The sequence below is a fragment of the Rhipicephalus microplus genome, unplaced genomic scaffold (assembly GCF_043290135.1).
Source record: "Rhipicephalus microplus isolate Deutch F79 unplaced genomic scaffold, USDA_Rmic scaffold_14, whole genome shotgun sequence".
Lineage (NCBI taxonomy): Eukaryota > Metazoa > Arthropoda > Arachnida > Ixodida > Ixodidae > Rhipicephalus > Rhipicephalus microplus.
The window spans coordinates 8265106-8283362 of record NW_027464587.1 but is presented as its reverse complement, the minus strand read 5'-3'; the positions used below and the strand labels follow the sequence as shown (position 1 = coordinate 8283362).

At 44.1% G+C, this 18257-nt stretch overlaps 1 protein-coding gene across 3 annotated transcripts; it reads right to left on the bottom strand.

Annotated features, from left to right (window-relative positions):
• Positions 1-5695: 5695 nt before the first annotated feature.
• On the bottom strand, positions 5696-18249 carry LOC142784448 (uncharacterized). Of its 3 annotated transcripts, XR_012888638.1 has the most exons (5): positions 17180-18247; positions 16071-17077; positions 15749-15978; positions 15404-15637; positions 12761-12894 (listed from the first exon to the last, which is right to left on the bottom strand). XR_012888638.1 is itself a non-coding variant. In XM_075882816.1 (4 exons), exon 4 carries the CDS (start codon positions 13279-13281, stop codon positions 11998-12000), a length of 1284 nt encoding a protein of 427 aa, XP_075738931.1. In that variant the 5' UTR covers positions 13282-15637; positions 15749-15978; positions 16071-17077; positions 17180-18249; the 3' UTR covers positions 5696-11997. The 3 variants fall into 3 exon arrangements, 1 of the variants encoding a protein (XP_075738931.1); XM_075882816.1 differs by having other exon boundaries at positions 5696-15637; positions 17180-18249; XR_012888637.1 differs by lacking the exon at positions 12761-12894 and having other exon boundaries at positions 14458-15637.
• Positions 18250-18257: the final 8 nt, after the last annotated feature.

Here is an 18257-nt window from a genome sequence, read left to right as displayed (position 1 = left end):
CGTTCATGGTGTGCTTGGGGTTATTTTGCTATAGCTTGGTTTATACCAAAATTAATATGACGTGACCATAGGTCAGCAAAACTTATGCAGCTCATTCAGACTGAGGCTCACAGCTTGATCTGAGTTTGATTGAGTCGACTCGTGGGTGAGTTCGTCAACCTATGGACGTGACTGCATGATGAACATAAAGAGGAAATGGTAACATGTAAATTATGAAATACAATCATGCACCACGTGATTTACATGCCGGGCTCTTGGTGTGCTTGCGGCAATTTCGCTAACTTAATATACAGTGAAATTTGCATTGCATACCACTGTATAATGACCATAAATGACATTTCCTAACATGCAAATCATAATATCCACGTCTTAATTGTACAGCATGGTTTCCTCCTTCCTGGCTGCTTCGCATTATGCATCGATTCCTGTATACTGTGCATGGGATCTGCCTTTTCTTTTTCTTTTCAAGAAAAGCATCCTGCTCCTTGGGAGCCAAAGAATGTCACAAAACTAAAATATAGTCTAGCCTTATGACGCTGTTTATGTTACAGTAACATGATGCACTGCGAGTGTCAACGAAAGCTACTGTGCATGCTCCCCACAGCAGCCAACCCATGAGTGGGGCCATGTGTATATGTCAGGTTGTTAGAATGGCGTGTATGAATTGCTGTGTGAATATATATATATATATATATATATATATATATATATATATATATATATATATATGTAACGTAAGAAGGTAGCGATAGTTAGGAGTTAGTAGTAGAGGTCGAGAAGGAAGAAGTGAAAATGGAATAAACACGGAGTATGAGCCAGGCCACGTCTCCGATTCATCATAGCGTCACACAAGTCGACAGGACGCTATGATGAATCGGAGACGTGGCCTGGCTCATACTCCGTGTTTATTCCATTTTCACTTCTTCCTTCTCGACCTCTACTACTAACTCCTAACTATCGCTACCTTCTTACGTTACAGGATTCCCCCTCCCCCCGAAAGAAGTCGCGTCAGATGAACACGAATTAAAACTGAACATGCACGGCTTAGAACTGAACACTGTCAAAAAGAGAAGATCATTCCAAGTCCGAGGAAGTTTCCGTTAACACACTATAGCTTCACAGGAGAGGACAGCAATCCTGGGTATCAAGTACAGCTCTGGAGGGCGAGGCTGGCTGTTGCGCTCTGGACAACATAAGCATGCTTTGAGCGTGAAATCAGATGGAAACACAGCCGGTATTCTTGCGATGAATGAACGTGGTGTGATGGCTTTGAAGCATTGGCTGGATGATTTGCGCAGGTGTCGTGCTATTTGTCTTGATTGGAACCCATGCATCGCCACCCGTTTGCGTGCTTGTTGACCGAGGCTAGTGCGGTGATTTCTGCGTCCTTGCGAAATACAGGGTAGGGTTCGGCGCCTTTCTCGACGTTGTATGTCGTGTTGCCTGAGTCTTGATCTCGACTGAAGAAAGCTTACTCGACGTTCCTTGGGAAAATATCTTGGATTCGATGCTTTCTTTGTTTCGAGTGAGAAATCTTGAATATGTCGTTGGCTTGGTTGACACGTTTGTAAACGGCTTTCCATAAACCGCGTGTGTTCTTCCGAAGATGATTCCATTCGTCGTCGTCCTTGTTGGTATAGGAATCTCTGTTGGTATAGGAATCCCTTGGAATCTCTGTTGTTCTTGGACTTGCTGGAATTGATGATGTTGCTGCGAAAAGACTTGAGGTGGCAGCCCTTTTTTACCATGACACTGACTTTCTGGGCAATTGAATGTGGTGTCGAGTGGGCAGGTAGTAGTCTCTAGGCTGTTGTGCTGCATTTCGGGTAATGAAGGTAATGCTTCAGAGTTGATAGATACGGTACATCATCAGGGGCTTCTTCACTGTTCGCTGCGAGTGGTTCTTGCGTCTGAATCTGGATGGTAGGTTCAGGGCTTGGCTGAGTATTCTCCGAGCTCCACAGCTCTATCCCGACCATTGTGAGCGTGCTAGATGTGAGGTGGGCGTTGTGAGCGACGAAAGAGCCAAGTGGCGAAAAACCAGGAGGTAGCCCAATTGTGCTGGATGGAAAATAAGCTGATCCAATGTGTGAAGACTGATTTTCACTCTTTGAGTCGTCATGGCGTTGTTCGGCATTTTCCTCATGTGTCAGCTGGTCTACCATGAACAAGGCGTCCTTATGACACGAATAGTGACCGTTAGGAGCCTTTGAAGAGCTGCGTCGTAGAAAACCAGGTGGTGGACCATGTATGCCAGACGAAGCATGAAAGGCATCAGTAGGGTGAGCGACGTCTCGTGTCGTATGTTGAAGCGATGACTTCGGAAATGCTGACTTTCGCGCAGAAGGGATGCGCGCTTGACGGTTAGGTTTTTCCGAATATACGCATGGCCTTCTGTAAGTAAACGCATGTGCCACTTCGTCTTGAGGCACTTGTCGATTCGCGCTGGACTTTCGAATGCATGAGGACTGCTTAGGAAATTGACGATAGTGTGCAGTTGTCTCTAGATGGTTGCCAATGAGTAAGTCTTGGTCATAATCATTAAAACGGGTAATCATCTCCTCTTTGATTTTTTGCCATGACTCGTCGTTCTCGAAAATGTGAATCAGGTAAAATTTGAATGCCTCACCAGTGACGTAGTCGCTGAAGTTCGTAACCATCTCCCGTTCCGACCAGGATGCAGCGGCGGCGTGGACCTCGAATAGGTTGAACCAGTCCTGTACGGGTCCGTCGTCCGCTGATCCGGTGTACTTGGGGATGTCGAGGTCAGCCGATGGTTCTGTCATGGTGCTGGTCGTTGTCCTTCTAGGCGATGATTCGGTAGTCAATGTATGGGCAGGGTGTCTTCTGTAGAACTGCGTCGATGCTGAGCGACTGATGAAGGGGCAGGCAGGTCTCCATCCTGTCGACTTGTGTGACGCTATGATGAATCGGAGACGTGGCCTGGCTCATACTCCGTGTTTATTCCATTTTCACTTCTTCCTTCTCGACCTCTACTACTAACTCCTAACTATCGCTACCTTCTTACGTTACATATATATATGCACCTGCAGCAATGTTTTTCAGTGTTCTGCTGTAACAATGCTTCAGAAACAGGCGGGAACTCTGGATTAGTGTCCACCGTGTAAATTTACAGGTGATTTTGCGGGTACATTTATAAAGTACATGTAGCTATTGTTCGTAGTATGCTCCATGTAAATTAACTGATACTTTTAATGTGCTGAACCAAATGGCAGCCGGTAATGTGATCTAGAGTCTGCAGCCTACATTTCCTTGGCGGAAAATCTTCGACTGCAGATCCAGCAATTTTCTCTCGTACACTGGGGCCACTTTAGATGCCAAGCGTGTTATGGTCGAGTTCAATGCTGTGTGCGGCGTGACCACCCTTGCTGCGCATGCGCGTCCCCTCCCCGTCTCTCTTTTCTCCTACACTCCCCCTTCTCTCGACTCGCACCATCGACGCAAGCAGCATCTGATAGCGAGTTCCTTGATAAAAAAAAAAAAAATGACTGCTAGCACTGCCCAACCGTTCACTGGCCACCCCGTATTAGGCACTGGATATTGACCTCCAAGGTAGTGCTGGTGATAGATTTCTCTTGTGCGTTGTTGAACAATGAAAATGAGCAGAGTGCGCGTTATACTTAGTTAAAAATGTACTGAGGGTCTCTGCATTTAATAAGAGTCTTGTGTCTCTCACCCATTAGCAGTGATTGGCATGTTACAGAAAGAAACACCGGTCCATCACTGCGTGCTTAGCGCCTCGTCCCCAGGTTGATCTCCTGCGCAACGCCACGATGAGAGCCAGCGTCCACGGCGCCGCCTGTGTAAGCGTTAGCGCCCGCTGCTTCACACGTATGCATGGTTCCCTTTAGTGGGAGAGAGCAATTTTTCTTCCACCATCAGTTTGTCTATCGGCGCAGATCGCAGACTGCGCAGCTCGTAAGCAGGAGCCGTACATTAGGAATAAGCCCTGCATGCCTTACCAAATGCATCGCGTACCACGAGATTTTAAATATTTATTCCCCATCTGCAGCAGTTAACCTAAACAGCACTGCGCGCGCAATCAAAGCCACGCCACGTCAATGTATCTATATAACTCGGTGACAGCTAAGACATCATGTGCGAAGATGGCACGTGGCTAAGTTACTCAAGGACTCATGCAAATTCAACTTGCGATCAACCAGCTATAGTTCCCAAAGTGAGCAATTAAAGAAATGTAACAGCTATTATCACATCAGGTATTGCCTCTCACTCACATAATAGCCTGTCAAATGTGAGCAGCTTTAATACACCAACAGGTGCGTACGACGAATAAGGCATATATCCTTTGATTGCTGCACATCATTTACTTATAGGCTTTACCGCAACGCTTTCGCAATGCAGTGAAGCTTAATCATCTTTTGGTAATTGTCTTTTTGTCTGTTTGAAAAGGACTCGCCAAGATGCATACTTGGCCTGAGCAGTCGCAAATGCTTATTTTTGTTTGATGCACAAGTGGCCTGTACATGCGTTCATTTCGTATCATGTAATGCTCTTCTGCTCACGCTGGCTTTACCACAGTGCTTTTTCCATGCAGTGAAGCTTAATCATCTTTTGGTAATTGTCTTTTTGTCTGTTTGAAAAGGACTCGCCAAGATGCATACTTGGCCTGAGCAGTCGCAAATGCTTATTTTTGTTTGATGCACAAGTGGCCTGTACATGCGTTCATTTCGTATCATGTAATGCTCTTCTGCTCACGCTGGCTTTACCACAGTGCTTTTTCCATGCAGTGAAGCTTAATCATCTTTTGGTAATTGTCTTTTTGTCTGTTTGAAAAGGACTCGCCAAGATGCATACTTGGCCTGAGCAGTCGCAAATGCTTATTTTTGTTTGATGCACAAGTGGCCTGTGCATGCGTTCATTTCGTATCATGTAATGCTCTTCTGCTCACGCTGGCTTTACCGCAGTGCTTTTTCCATGCGGTGAAGCTTGATCATAGTTTGGTATTTGTCCTTTTGTTTGCCTGAAACGGACGTGCCAAGATGCATACTTGGCCTGAGCAGTCGCAAATGCTTATATTTGTTTGATGCACAAGTGGCCTGTGCATGCGTTCATTTCGTATCATGTAATGCTCTTCTGCTCACGCTGGCTTTACCGCAGTGCTTTCACAAGGCAGTGAAGCTTGACCATACTTGCTTTTACGTGCCTTGCGACTTATCAAAGTTTTGTAATAGCTCAACTGTTGACGCTAGAAGTGATGCATTCTATGTGAAAGTTTTATACTTAACTTCGGGGATTCATGTTTTCATAAAGTTTTCACAATATATCAGTAAGGTCGAGTTGGAAACTATGCATTTTTGGAAAACGCCCACGAACACGACGGAGACACGAGATTAGAAAGACTCAGTACTTCGCCTTTGTCTTGTCCCTCCGTCGTTTTCACGTTCATTTTCAAAGTATCTATCAAAATGCTGACAACGCTGTTTCACTGCCAGCAACCTTTGGCGTGTAAGAAAGGGAGCTAAATTTTCTCTCAGCCTGTAAACCAAGCAATTGCGGCTACTCGATGTGCGATAAATAAAAGACCAAAATTAAGAATGACCAGCTGATGTTGATAACAGGTGCTCATAGCAGCACTTTTTTGCTGTGCACTTGAATTCCTGTCTTATGTAATGTTATGGTCCGTGAGTACACAATGACACTACTACAACCAAGAAAAATTTTACTAACATTTATTTGTAAAATAACTGCTACAAAATAGAATTCTGATCCCCTTCTTAGTAGTTGCATAATTTAGCTAGAAGAAGACAGCATCATCCAACTTCCTGATGACTTGACAACAGGGTGAGTCCACACTGTACTGGACCTGTACAAGATGAAGAAAACAGACGAAAAAAACAACAGATAAATCAAAGAGTTTAAAAAATGGCACCTGAAACTTTCAACTTGCCCACCACAGCAGTGAAAAGACTCCTGTTGTCATATGTATTTTCTGCCTGTTGGTACGCGGGCACAAGTGCCAGTCTTGTTTATTAATAGAAGCTGCTTAGCATAACTTCATTGCAAGACTTTTCTCTATCCGCCACCCGAGAACGCGCTCTGTAGCGGTCAGGCTCCGCCTAGAGACTTGTGGCAGTGTGACGTTAATGTGGGCAATATATACACAGACTTTGGTTGCTTAATTTGTAGCAAACTCATTGTGAGCAAATTTCATAGTTGCATTCATAAAATATTTGAATGTTATATTGTAATATAACACTAAAATGCTGAGGCTTTAGAGCATTACAAACTCAGCCTGCCTACATTAACAATCCCAGTGCCACAGGCATGCAAGAACTGCTTGCATAATCATGAATCAACTAAACCATTTTGATATATTGACAGGTTTTCAAAAATGACTATTTTTGAAAATTTTATATTCATATTTTTCTCTTAAAGGGCAAGTTACTGTTGCTGAAAAGAAAAAAAAGCAAATCATATACAATATCTGATACTTTTTGTTTGCAGTTTACAGCTGCACATGGTAAAAGGCTGCATGCATGAGTATTTGCTGTGTGCCATTCATGGTATTATTTCCGAAATCCTTATTCAATTGACATTTAGTGATCAGCCTATAAATTTTCTTGTTTTTTATTTTTTATTCCGTGCATTAGATATGAATATATTTTAGTTCAGGAAAATTTGCTCAACAAAGGGAAGTTTTCTACTTTTGGCAAAAAAACAAAACAAAGCAAGAACTAGTTCTAGAACTTTTATGAAAGAGACAGGTGTGAGGTTTGACGTGATGAGAAGTCAATAAAGAAGGAATGCCACAGAAAGGATTGCCTCAACAAAGGAATTTGGTTCGTTGGGGTAACATACATTTGGCAATGTTTTTATGTACTTCTAGTTAACGCTCCACCACTAGCTTACAACAAGGAAAAAAAATAAAGTGGTGCATGCAGAAAGTTAACTCATCACATAATGTGAAAATTTGACCCCGAACAAGAGAAGGAACAAAGACGAGTGCTCACCTCCAACAAGATTTATCTTGAAGAGCAAACATATATACTCTTGAAATGCAAAAAATAGACAAATCATTCAAAAAGCCCACAACTGCCATGCACGAAAACCTTACATCCTCAGCAAAGACAATTCGTTTTGACAAATCCCTAGAGACAGAGTGAGAGAAAGTACTGATGCAGTTCAGCTCTAGTCTACAAATCTTTTTCGGCACGACAATTTCTCTTGTAGTTTTTTTTTTCCCAATGATAATGGTGTCACACAAAAGTGGTTTGGAGCCACACCTGCTACAGTGCAAGGCCAAGAAACGATTGCGACCATTCTTGAGGTTACAAGGGTGTTTATTGCAGCACGTGTGGCTGCAAAATGATTTTGCGGGACATCATTATTGCTGGAAGAAAAAACAACAAATAAAATGACAAGAGAAATTATCGAGGCAAAGAGGATTTATAGACTAGAGCTGAACTGCATCAGCACTATGTCTCGGGCTTTGTCAAATTGTCTTTTTTGAAAATGTAAGATATTTATTTGCGCATGGCAGTTGTGGGCGTCTTGAATGATTTGCCTGATTTTCACATTTCAGGAGTATATATGTGTTTGCTCTTCAAGATAAATCTTCTTGGAAGTGAGCACTCGTGTTTGTTCCTTCTCTTGTCCTGGGTCAAATTTTTGTGCTATGTGATCCGTTATGCATTACCAACATGCCTAACTTCATACTTTCGATCCCTGAAGTCAGTCCCTAAAGGGCCACTCACCAGGTCCCATAACAAACTGTGGAAGTTGTGTATTTAACGGAGAGCATTATACCACAAAAAGTTTTTCAATCGGTTCATTACGAGCTGAGAAAACAGTTTCTTCTTTTTTTAACAGCAGGAAACAAGGATGAAAGGAGGCAAGCTCAAAACCCTTGCCACTCCCCCGTGTAGCCTTCACAAGCCAAATCTCTTTCCTACCCTCTCCAGCATCCAACCAAGAGGTCACGTGCACATGACGTGCTCAAACAAGCCCAACCCTCGAGCGCGCGAGCGGTGTTTTTTTGTTGACCAGCATTGTATTGTGTCTACTGCCTGTTTTTGCGACATTGTTTGGAAACGCTGGCTTTGATGCGGTTGAAAAGATGAGCATAATGAGTGCTCGAATGCGCAGGGCCATTAATTTCTTTTCCAGGACAGGAGTCTGCTTGATGCAGTAACCGCGGAGACACAAACGCATGCGAAACGCCAGCACATTAGCTCGGCATCTCGTTGGAATTCACGGGGAAAAAATGCAAAAGACAAATGCATTCTTCTAGTGCGTCTCAATATGTATCCCAAGTTTTATTAATCTCTTCAAGCAACAAATTACATTAACTACGCATGTCACGTTAAATAATTTCCGTCATGTCACGTGCCACTGTTGGCAGCGTCAGAGCACAGTCGTATACATATAGGACCAACGTCACTGCACTGCTGTGTATGTAGGGCGATTCATACTTGCACATCATAACCTCCTTCTCTGGGGGCGCGACCCGAAAAAAAGGGGGAGAAGCGTTCGTTTTGAAATTTGACCCATTTCCGCGTCGCATAGAGTTGCAATTTTTGGCAGACGTGACCATAAACTCCCAATGTGCGCATTGCACTTGTCAGCTCAAAATCGCCAAACCCGGTGAGTGGCCCTTTAAAGAAAAGCAAAAATTAGACGAGGAGACATGAAGAATGCTTAGAAATTTTGCCATATGTCTACACCAAAATGGAATGCTATTATTAATTAGAAGAATGTATCTTTTCCTTGGCAACCAGCAAACGTGACTGAGAACAGACGAATACTTTTTTGTCCAAGTTAGCTGCTAAAGAGCCGAGACAAGCTCCGTGAAATCCTCTTGAACAACTTGCACAAGTAATGCCCAATACTACCCCACTATATTGTGGTTGCCGGCAGACACAATGCAACTTGTAAATACTATCTCTTGGCTGTACGCGAGCAGCCATGGAGTTTATGAGGGGAAAGTCTTCGATCATACCATTCTGTATGCATTGCAGCAAATGTTTGCGTAGCATAACTTGGTTAAGGTTCAAAGTTTCTGGTTTTCTGCCTGACGCTATATAATACATGTTGGCAATTGCAAACAAGCCACAGTCAAGTGTGTTGCACTGGTTTTGTGCCTTCATTGTTTGAATGGTTAATGTTGGCGATTGTAATTTTAGAATATGACAGATTTGCCTAACAGCGTCAGGAGGGGTATCTTGATCAATTGAATCATATATGAAGACTGTGTTTTTGTCCGCACCAACATTTGTTACTGTAAGCCAATGATTGGGGTTCTGAACATGCAAGATTTGAACGAAAGGGCCTTTGATTTGAGTGAATTGTAAACATCGGCCCAGTAAGACATCTTGAAAGCCGACACAAGTAGGATACTTTTTCTGAATTAAATACTGTGCGACATTGATTACGCTATCTGATATGGAGGTGCCCTGTACCAGAACATTTAAATCTGCATCTGAAAGAGAATACCGTTTGTAGACATTTAGCATGTCTACTTTAACAGTTGCAAGGCCTACCTTTTTTACTTGATTTGGGAAAAATTTACGCTTGACAGCTCTCACTTTTTTTGGCCGCCCCCTTCTTGCTTTAACCAAAGGTACCACAAGTTTTGTACTGTTAGAATGCCCAAGATAACTTGTGGCAGTAGTTTGTGCTAACTGAGCTGGTGCAGCCTTTATGGCTGCTGAAGTTTGGTTACGAGGAAATGTGGTTAAATTTCTGAAGAAAGCCTCGCAGGACGAAAGTTTTTCCATTAACTCCTTCTCACCACAATTAGATAATACGTTAGCCACGGTTTTTGACATTTCGCAAAGACTCTTATAAGCATAAGTATACTTCTCTTGTGCAGTGTCAAGCTTCACACAGGGTGGTGACTGAATGCTGCTTGTTACCACTGGTGTGGCACTAGAGGTTGTGCAGCTGTCACTCAGGAAATGATCCTTGCACCACCTGTCTGGTATGCAAGCCTTGTCGAAAAGATCTTGCTTAGTAAAGTCACGCACTGCTAAAATATGTGCACAAGGCAGAGTGTACTGGTTATAAAAAGCACATGTGCAAGAAGCCAAGCACAACGAAACACTGTACTGTGATCTTGGTGAAACTACAACATAAGAATTAGGAGTGGAAGTGACTTGATAACTTACATTTTTAAACTTCTCATACTGCTCTAGTACTTTACTTGTAGCCTCAGAAGTGCAATTACGGGACAATTCTAGCTGAAATGGGTCATTGAAATCATTTATGTTTAGGTTCAGCTTCATTTCTTTAAGCTTAGAGAACTGTAGAGATAAAGAATCATTATCAATGTAACCTACCAATGCTTCTATTGCTTGAACCAAATGCATGCTTGAAGAGAGATAATTTTTAATCTTTTGATTGTGGCACTCAATGCGATTATTAGTATTATTACCAAATGTAGGAAGGGCTTGCCGATATGCATGTACCCACATTTCCTTACACAAGTGCCAGTTATGCATATAGTAAGAAATGAAATTTGTGCAAGTCATAGCTTGGAGGTTAGCAAGCTTATCGAAGTAGTCTTGCTCAGTGGGGGAATAAACTAAGCTTTTTAAGAGAGGATGCAACTGATCACGTTGCTGTCTAGCTTTTTCATTAACCTTTTGCTGGAAACAATGCAACACATGCCACGTACACAAAAGTATGTTAGAATTAGGAAGAATATTGGTTAAAATGCGCAGTTCATTGAGATCTTTATCAATCATCACTACTTTGCAAGCAGACACAACAAATGGGTTGAAATCTACAAACTTTGTGAACATGGGCTCAACAATTTCAGTCGTCTCATTTCGTAAGAAGGCATAACACACAGGTCTCCCACGACCACGATCATCTTGAACTAATATAGAGTAAAGAATATAACCCTCAATATTCACTTTATACGTTCCATCAATAAATAGAATCTCTGGATACTTTTCCAAAATCTCACGCATGTGCGTTGTTTGAAGAAGTATGAATTGCAGGTTATTATTTTGATTCATTTCATAGTGAATAACCCAGTTTGGATTATTTTTTAGCAAGGTCTCTACCTTCTCTAAAACCATTTCACAATGAGCCTGCTCATTGCGGATAGGAATAGAAAATCGTTGCTTGTAATTATTAATGTCCTTTGTAGTTAACTTCTTACCAGTTTTTTGCTCGACCAAGTTTTTAAAATCCTTTGCGCCAATATTACATTTAGCTAAGTCAAAGAATTCTTCTTTTTCTCCATGATTCAGGAGCCTCTTCTGAGGATACAAATCATAATATTCTGTGGGATGGTTATGCTTAGCTTGTAGTTTAGTTATCTTGTAGTGCAGAGTAGGCGATTTACATAGGCTTACCGATACTGTCATTTCACAGCCAGTACCATTGTAAGCTTGCTTTGGTCGCTTTCCTATCCCCCTGGGCTTTATTGTGCGACCGTGAATGCAGCTATATTTAATCCTAATATACTCGAAGTCCTTATCTTCTGATGTGAATGGACTTTTATTACTCTTATTTATCATGACTACATGCCTGCCCTCCCTGCACCACTCATCAAAGCTTTTCTTAAAAGAAGGAAAGTTATCAAATGTTGCATTTAAATAAACTTTGCTACCCCCACCATATAGTGTATTTACTGGGTTATTGAGGACGGTTGGGTTGGCACCAGTGTTTACACAAATAGCCTGGGCACCAAGGCTGACAGGCCTGCTTCTGGATGTCAAAGCAGCCTCACAATACTTGTACTGCACAGCTGCAGCGCACCCAGCTTCCATAGGGTCACCAGCCTCTGTGCCAGGATCGCGCTCAATTCGCATGCAATCCCGAGTCAGTGCTGGTAGATGGCTTTTGCAGACAGAAACCTCGTTCACAGCGTCACTCGTGACAGATTCACAGTGAGTCGCGGAACTAACTGAGCAGTCTTTCAACTGCTTGCTAGGAACACGCTGCACCTTTTTAAAACTATCACGAATGACGTTGTGCGAGACACTGGCTCGTCCTTCAGGCTTTCTACCACAGACAGCGGAAGAAGCAGACAATCTGTTTCTGGCTCACAACTGCTGTCATAGGTGAAGTGGACCTGATGGACTTGGCAGCTGTCACAGCAAGAACTTTGCCTTCACTGTCTGCACACAGTTTAGAGCTCTGTTCTTGCTTGTGCAGTGCCGCAGCCTTCCGCCGGCTCTTCTTTGACTGCACCAGTTTCCACTCACTGTCGCCACACTGGCCGACAGCCTGTGGCACAGCTGCTTTTCCAGCACTGGCCTCCTCTTCCCCCACAGAAGAGCGCACAAGAGCACTCTCATGCTCCTGTGAGGCTCTCCTTATTTTCCTGTCACAAGTGGTGCTTGCACTTCGACTAGGGATCATTGGCTGAATAGGCCTCTCCCCAGTGTTTCCCTTGCATGGTACACTTGTGCCATGGAAAATGGGGGAAGGCAGGCTGTCCCAGGTCCACCAAGCCTTGCTTCCCTTGCAGCGAACGCGGACACCGCCAACGAGCGTAAAGCCAATACCATGAATAGTACTGGCCAGTTGGTCAGTGTCATGTCTCTGCATGAGAGCACTGCTGGTTTTCCAGACAGGAGCTGGTGCAGCGGAAGGTCCACCTACTGCTGGAGAATATTGAACTGCATGCATACCAAGTGCTGGAAAATCGACTTCCAAGTTGATGGAAAAGTGCTCCTGCCGAGCCCACCCACTCCATGCAGATGCCTTGGACTCCTTGTAGGACTGTTGGATGTGTCTCCTCTCTAGTTGGGTGGACAAGGCACAGGCCTCACGGTACAGGAAGTCTGCCAGCACCTTGTTGCCAAGCCGGCTGGGGTGGACACCATCCCTGCTCAGGAATCCAGGCCAGCTGTCCACAAGACTATCCAGGATAGTGAAGCCCCTCTCCAGGCAAAGCTGTGCGAGTGCGGCATTCACATTCCTGTAGTGGTCATTCAAATGACAAACATCACACAACTGTTCTTCTTCTTGGCGGTACCGATTCTGCCCCCGAGGAAGAATGGCAGAAAAAGCTACATGCAACGTGGGATTGCTTTCGATGATTCCCTGAGCGAGCTGGCGATATTTGTCCATACACATGTTGACACTGTCAACAGTGTCGTTCGTGCCAACATGTACAATGACAACATCAAAACTGGCCAGCTTGTCAGCAATCATTGTGAGCAAGTGCTCAATCCTTATTCCTCTGTGTGCGGCAACGCTAACAGACAAGCCACGGCGCGATGGGAAATACTGGTCGACGTATTCCACCATTGAATCGCCCGCTACTAACACACGCGTCATGTTGCGCACACTTTCAATTCAGAATTACACCATGAAAAAAAAAAAGAAACAAGAAAGTGAATATTTAGTCTAAAACACGGCTGTCAACTACGCAAATGCACTACGACACAGATACGAAGCACGTAAACACGGATGACCAAAGAAAGGGCCACGCACAGATACTGCTAAATCAGCCTATACGCGAAAAATCACAAAAATACGTATTGGGATGGATATAAACAACGTTAGTAAATATAAAATAGCAGTGAAAATAAGCGGTTGAGCTTAGATAAAGATGATGTTCGAGGCTTGCGAATATGTAGCAGAACAAGGCCTGTAGACAGCTCGCAGAAGCAGCAACCAGCCGTACTCCAGCAGCAGCAGCAGCAAGTGAGCGTCTGCTGGCCAGCTGAGCCACGTTCCGATTCGGTAAATTCGAACAACGCGCTAAATCGGAAACGACGTATGTCATGACAATTTTTGTGACGTCACTTTCGTGCGGCGCAGCAGCCAGTTCTGTGTGGGGATGGCTGGAGCGCCGCGCGGCGCAGCAGCCATTGCCAAATATTTTATACATTTTTGTTTTCTTTGTTTCATTTCTCTAATTGCTCTTGTGATGGCGTGGACCGCGCTTCGTGATCGCATGTACCGGGGCACTGTTTTTAAGTTTAGTATGGCGCACGATAATACATGATTGCGTGCTTTAATTTAAAAATGTTCGCGAGTATGGCAGCAACACTGCAATGTCGGGAAGAGGATAGTAGTAGAACCAGTAGCAGCTGCATGCCCGGGTTATAGTGAACTAGAAGTACTCCAGTGGTGCGACCGGCCAGGCTCTGGCGCCAGCCTTTCACACAGATGGCGCCACTGCTCCATTTCCTAGGAGCTTCGGCTGCATTGACCGGCCGTCGCTGGCTCCTTCTGAGTTGCAGCTATGGTCAATTCTAACGCGCGTGTTTGCTTCCTGGCTCATGCAAGCGTAAAATTGCTAGGTTAGTTATTGCGTGGCTCAGCGGTTCGTATATACATAGTTTGGCCAAGAATATATATATATATTCATATTTACCACACGCGCTAATAACATTCGCTACAAAGCGATTGCTCATCACCATCACAAGCTTATGGCGCGCTTCCACTATTGTTTTGGTGCTGGCTTATTACATAGAAGGTCATGGTAAGGACACAGTGCTCAGCATCGAAAATGAAAACAGGAACATCTTTTTATTTATTGTGATGGGGCGAAGAGTACAAAAAAATACAAAATAACAAAATGAATTTCACTAGTTTAACAGCTTTTCAAAACTATTACGAGGATTCGCAAAAAAGAAGACACGTGAGATGGACATGTGCAGAACTTAACATCTACTGAGCTTTAGGTGCTTGGCTGATTCTCGTTTTTTAGCACTATTCTGGTTCACGCTTTTAGTTAGGAAATGCAGACGAGTAGTGATGTAAAAAACGATGACCTCAGCTGCAATGCCTTCAGAATGGTCACGACAACCAAGCCCATTTTTTTTGTTTTGCCTTAACTTCGCTTAAAATGTCGAGTATGCTATCAGCGTGCAGCTCCAGCAAACTGAAACACGTTGTGAAGGCTTTTTCTAAATCATGAACAAACTTAAACAACAGGCTAGACGGATAAAGCAGGCCACCTCTGTCTTTCATGTGTGTCAATTGCGCAAGGTGTTTGAGACTTTCAGCAGACTCCTTTTGCATTAGAAGAAGTTTACGGCACTCTTCGCAGCCAGACTTCAGTAGGCATTTTCTAGCTACATATCCTGCTATATAAAATGTTAGCCGGTTGTCACTGGCAGATATAATGCATGACGCATGGTCTGGCGCACTCTGTGGGAGCGAGCTCTGCACGGCAGCTACATTGTCACTGTTTATAAACTTGTCCATTAAGCGCTGTTTACCAGATGGAACATTTTCAGCACCTGAATTTGCGGGTAGAAGGGCATGGAGCACTGCAGGCTCACAGTTTCCCTTTGAAGCTGAGTGAGCAAGATTGTTGAAGCTCAAGCAGTTGATAGTGCTAATAAACTGCTGTGGTGTTGGGTGCGTGTTACATCCAGACGACTGCCTGACAATGCCAAAAACATGCTCAACAGGATCTTGGCTTACTCTAGATGTCATTAGGTACCTGTAGCTTAGTTTCTCAGTGAGATACTGAAGCAAAGAAAGCACACTTGACACTGTCACTCGCAGCCCAGCTGCTGTTGACTGGCTCAGGAATCCTTTCTGCCCCTTCGTGTGGTCTTTCCATGATGAAAGATACTCCTGAAACGATCGCAGCTTCTCAACACTTGCTGAACTTGGGCGCAGCGCTTCAGCTGGAAATCGTGAAGTCATCATTTGCACAAGGTCATGGATGATCCTGTGAAATGAACAAAAGCAGGATGAATCTGTGTTTGTGAGCAAGAGTCAGACTGTCATATGCAAGGTGAAAGGTGCAATCGCAATAAAACCACAATGTGATGACACTTACTTGAAAAACTTTAGTGTAGCTGTGATGTCACCACAGGTATCTTCAATTCCTGACTTGTATAGCTGCAGACCATGAATCACTTTTTCTCCGAAAAGCTAAAAAGCTAAAGATACTCTCATCTTTTCAAAATTGTTGGGGTTCGTGTGGCTTCCGGTGATTCCATGCATTGCCTGCAATGTGACACTGCAACCATCCAGTTCCAAAGCTTTGCGTACGAATTGTAAAGATACCTGAAAGGAATACCAAAGTGAGAAACTGTTAGAAACAAACAGATTGTATCAATAAAGTTGTACAGCATGCTTGGTGATCAAAAACAACTTACCCGGCCCTCAGGTGTTTCGTAGTCCGACCTTAGTAGTCCATTCCTCAGGCACTTAATTAAGTGAGGAAAGTCCGACAGAAAATGGAGTTTGCGCGTTGGGTCCACTGGATGCAATGTGCTGCATTTCGTTTCTGTCAGTGATGCTTTGATGCCCATCACAGACCACATTTTCCGATTCCAAGTGGCACCATCAGACGTAATGAAATCAACCTTGAGTCCGGCCTTCTCAGCTAAAATGACGGCTTCAAGCATTATCTTCGTCAGCAGGTTCCCATTTATGTTTCCATGAGTCGCAAATGCAGCGAGTATTTGCGTCCATTTGCCAACAAAGGGCACAAAAATTATCACCATACCGTGATCACAGACACTGTGCTTATCTTTGTCAGACGTAAACTGTCCCAAGTCAACGAAGCCATCAATGCGGCCTTCACTGTTCACTGAGAGGTGCTCCGAGAGTTTCAGTTCATCCACGATGAGTCCTCCATGGCATAAAACTCGTCCATAGTGCAAGTCTTTTGCTTCAGCACATCAAAGATTTTATTGCTAAATCCAAACCCAGTTCTGTAGCATTTTAAATATTTGCGAAGCGTAGTCTTACTGGGGAGAACTAAGATTTTTTTCTTTTCTCAAGTGCTCATACAACCTTGCACTTTTCAGCTTCATAATCAAACATTCGAGCACCCACTCATTTGAAAATATCATGCTTTTAGTACTCTTCCGTGAAGAAGCTTTGAATATGTGGAGAGTTGCCTCACGCTGCTTCTCTGGTAGGAGAGCTACTTTTGCATTGAAATCTTCTTCTGCGATTGCCACATTCTTGGCAAGCATGACACTCAACTTTTTCTTAAGCACACATGCCTGATTTTGAAGACGTGCTGTCTTCTTCTTTTGTTGCGTCAGTCGTGAAGAAAGGGTTTTCTTTACAGGCAGGTGTACACGACAGTTAATGTACGACTTTCTTGTCAGTAACGCTTTCCTAAGGGACTTGCATTCTGCACAACTTGAGCCTGCAAATGAACAAACAATGCATACGTTAAAATCACACCCCTCAATACCTGAGGCAATGTGGTAATGTTATGGGCATCCTAATGCACTTTACGTCTACTTACCTTCAGAAGAAACTTTTCCGAAGCAGCGTACGCTGATCACGGATCGTCCAGCAGTGTTTGCTTCAGCTCGATGATGTGCGGTCAGCCGAGAGGAAAGCGGCTTGAATTCTTGTTTACACATTGCTCCCTTGCAGACAGGGCTTTCTCGAGCTTCTTCCAAAACGGATGTGGCCTCAGCAAGGGATTGCACGGGTTTCTCTTGACACAAAACACCTTGATAGAAGACTTGGGCTACAATTTTTCCTTCTGTGGACATAAAGCACACAGCTTTTTCATGAAAAATATCCAGTTTTGTACGCTTGCTTATCACTGTCGTCACAAATATTAGATCGCAGTGGCCAACTGCTTCTATGCGACACCAGTAGTTTGCAGTAACTTCAAGTGTGCGAATAGCTTCAATTGAAAGTCGCGCACTAGTGGCAGCATTAAAGTCCATGCCTTCCATTTCACCGCCGTCGCACACTTCGTCAGGTGCATCAGGCCTGCGCCGTTTTCTGCTTGCGCCTTCAGGAGGTTTGGCTGCTTTCCTTCTCTCGGGTCTTTGCTTGGGCGCAGCGACGGAAAGGTACGCTGGACAACCTGGCAAAAGCGTTGGCACGGCATCAGGCACCAATGACGGTTTTCCTCGGGGAGTGCGCACTTCACAGCCATTTATCACGTGCACATATTCGCGCAGAATATATCTTGGCTCGAAGTGATGTTCGCACACCGCTGATGTTTCGGTCAGAGGCTTGTCATCCCTCCGGAGGTTACGCTCCCACTTTCTGCGGAGATCGTCTTCTCTAGGAGCTGCAAACAACGATGCCTTCGGGGCGCCCGGGTAGCCGCTTCGGCAACCCGGAGCAAAACAGTGTGAATCCGTCCTCCGCTTCGACATGTCACGAGCTACATGTTTGTTGGTACGGAATACCTGAACAGGTAAAGACAGCTGCTCCACAACGGTCCGTGCGAGAAAATGCAGAGCAGAGTATACCGGTACACGTGCAGTACAGTAGCTGCAGACAAAGCGATGCGCAGGATACCGGCACACGTGCTGAACTAACGCGCTGAATCACCAAGTGACCGCGCCTCGCCTAGG

What these genes read in the sequence shown, in the direction of transcription:
- LOC142784448 (XM_075882816.1), bottom strand. Translation starts at nt 13,281, where the DNA reads ATGACGCGTGTGTTAGTAGCGGGCGATTCAATGGTGGAATACGTCGAC.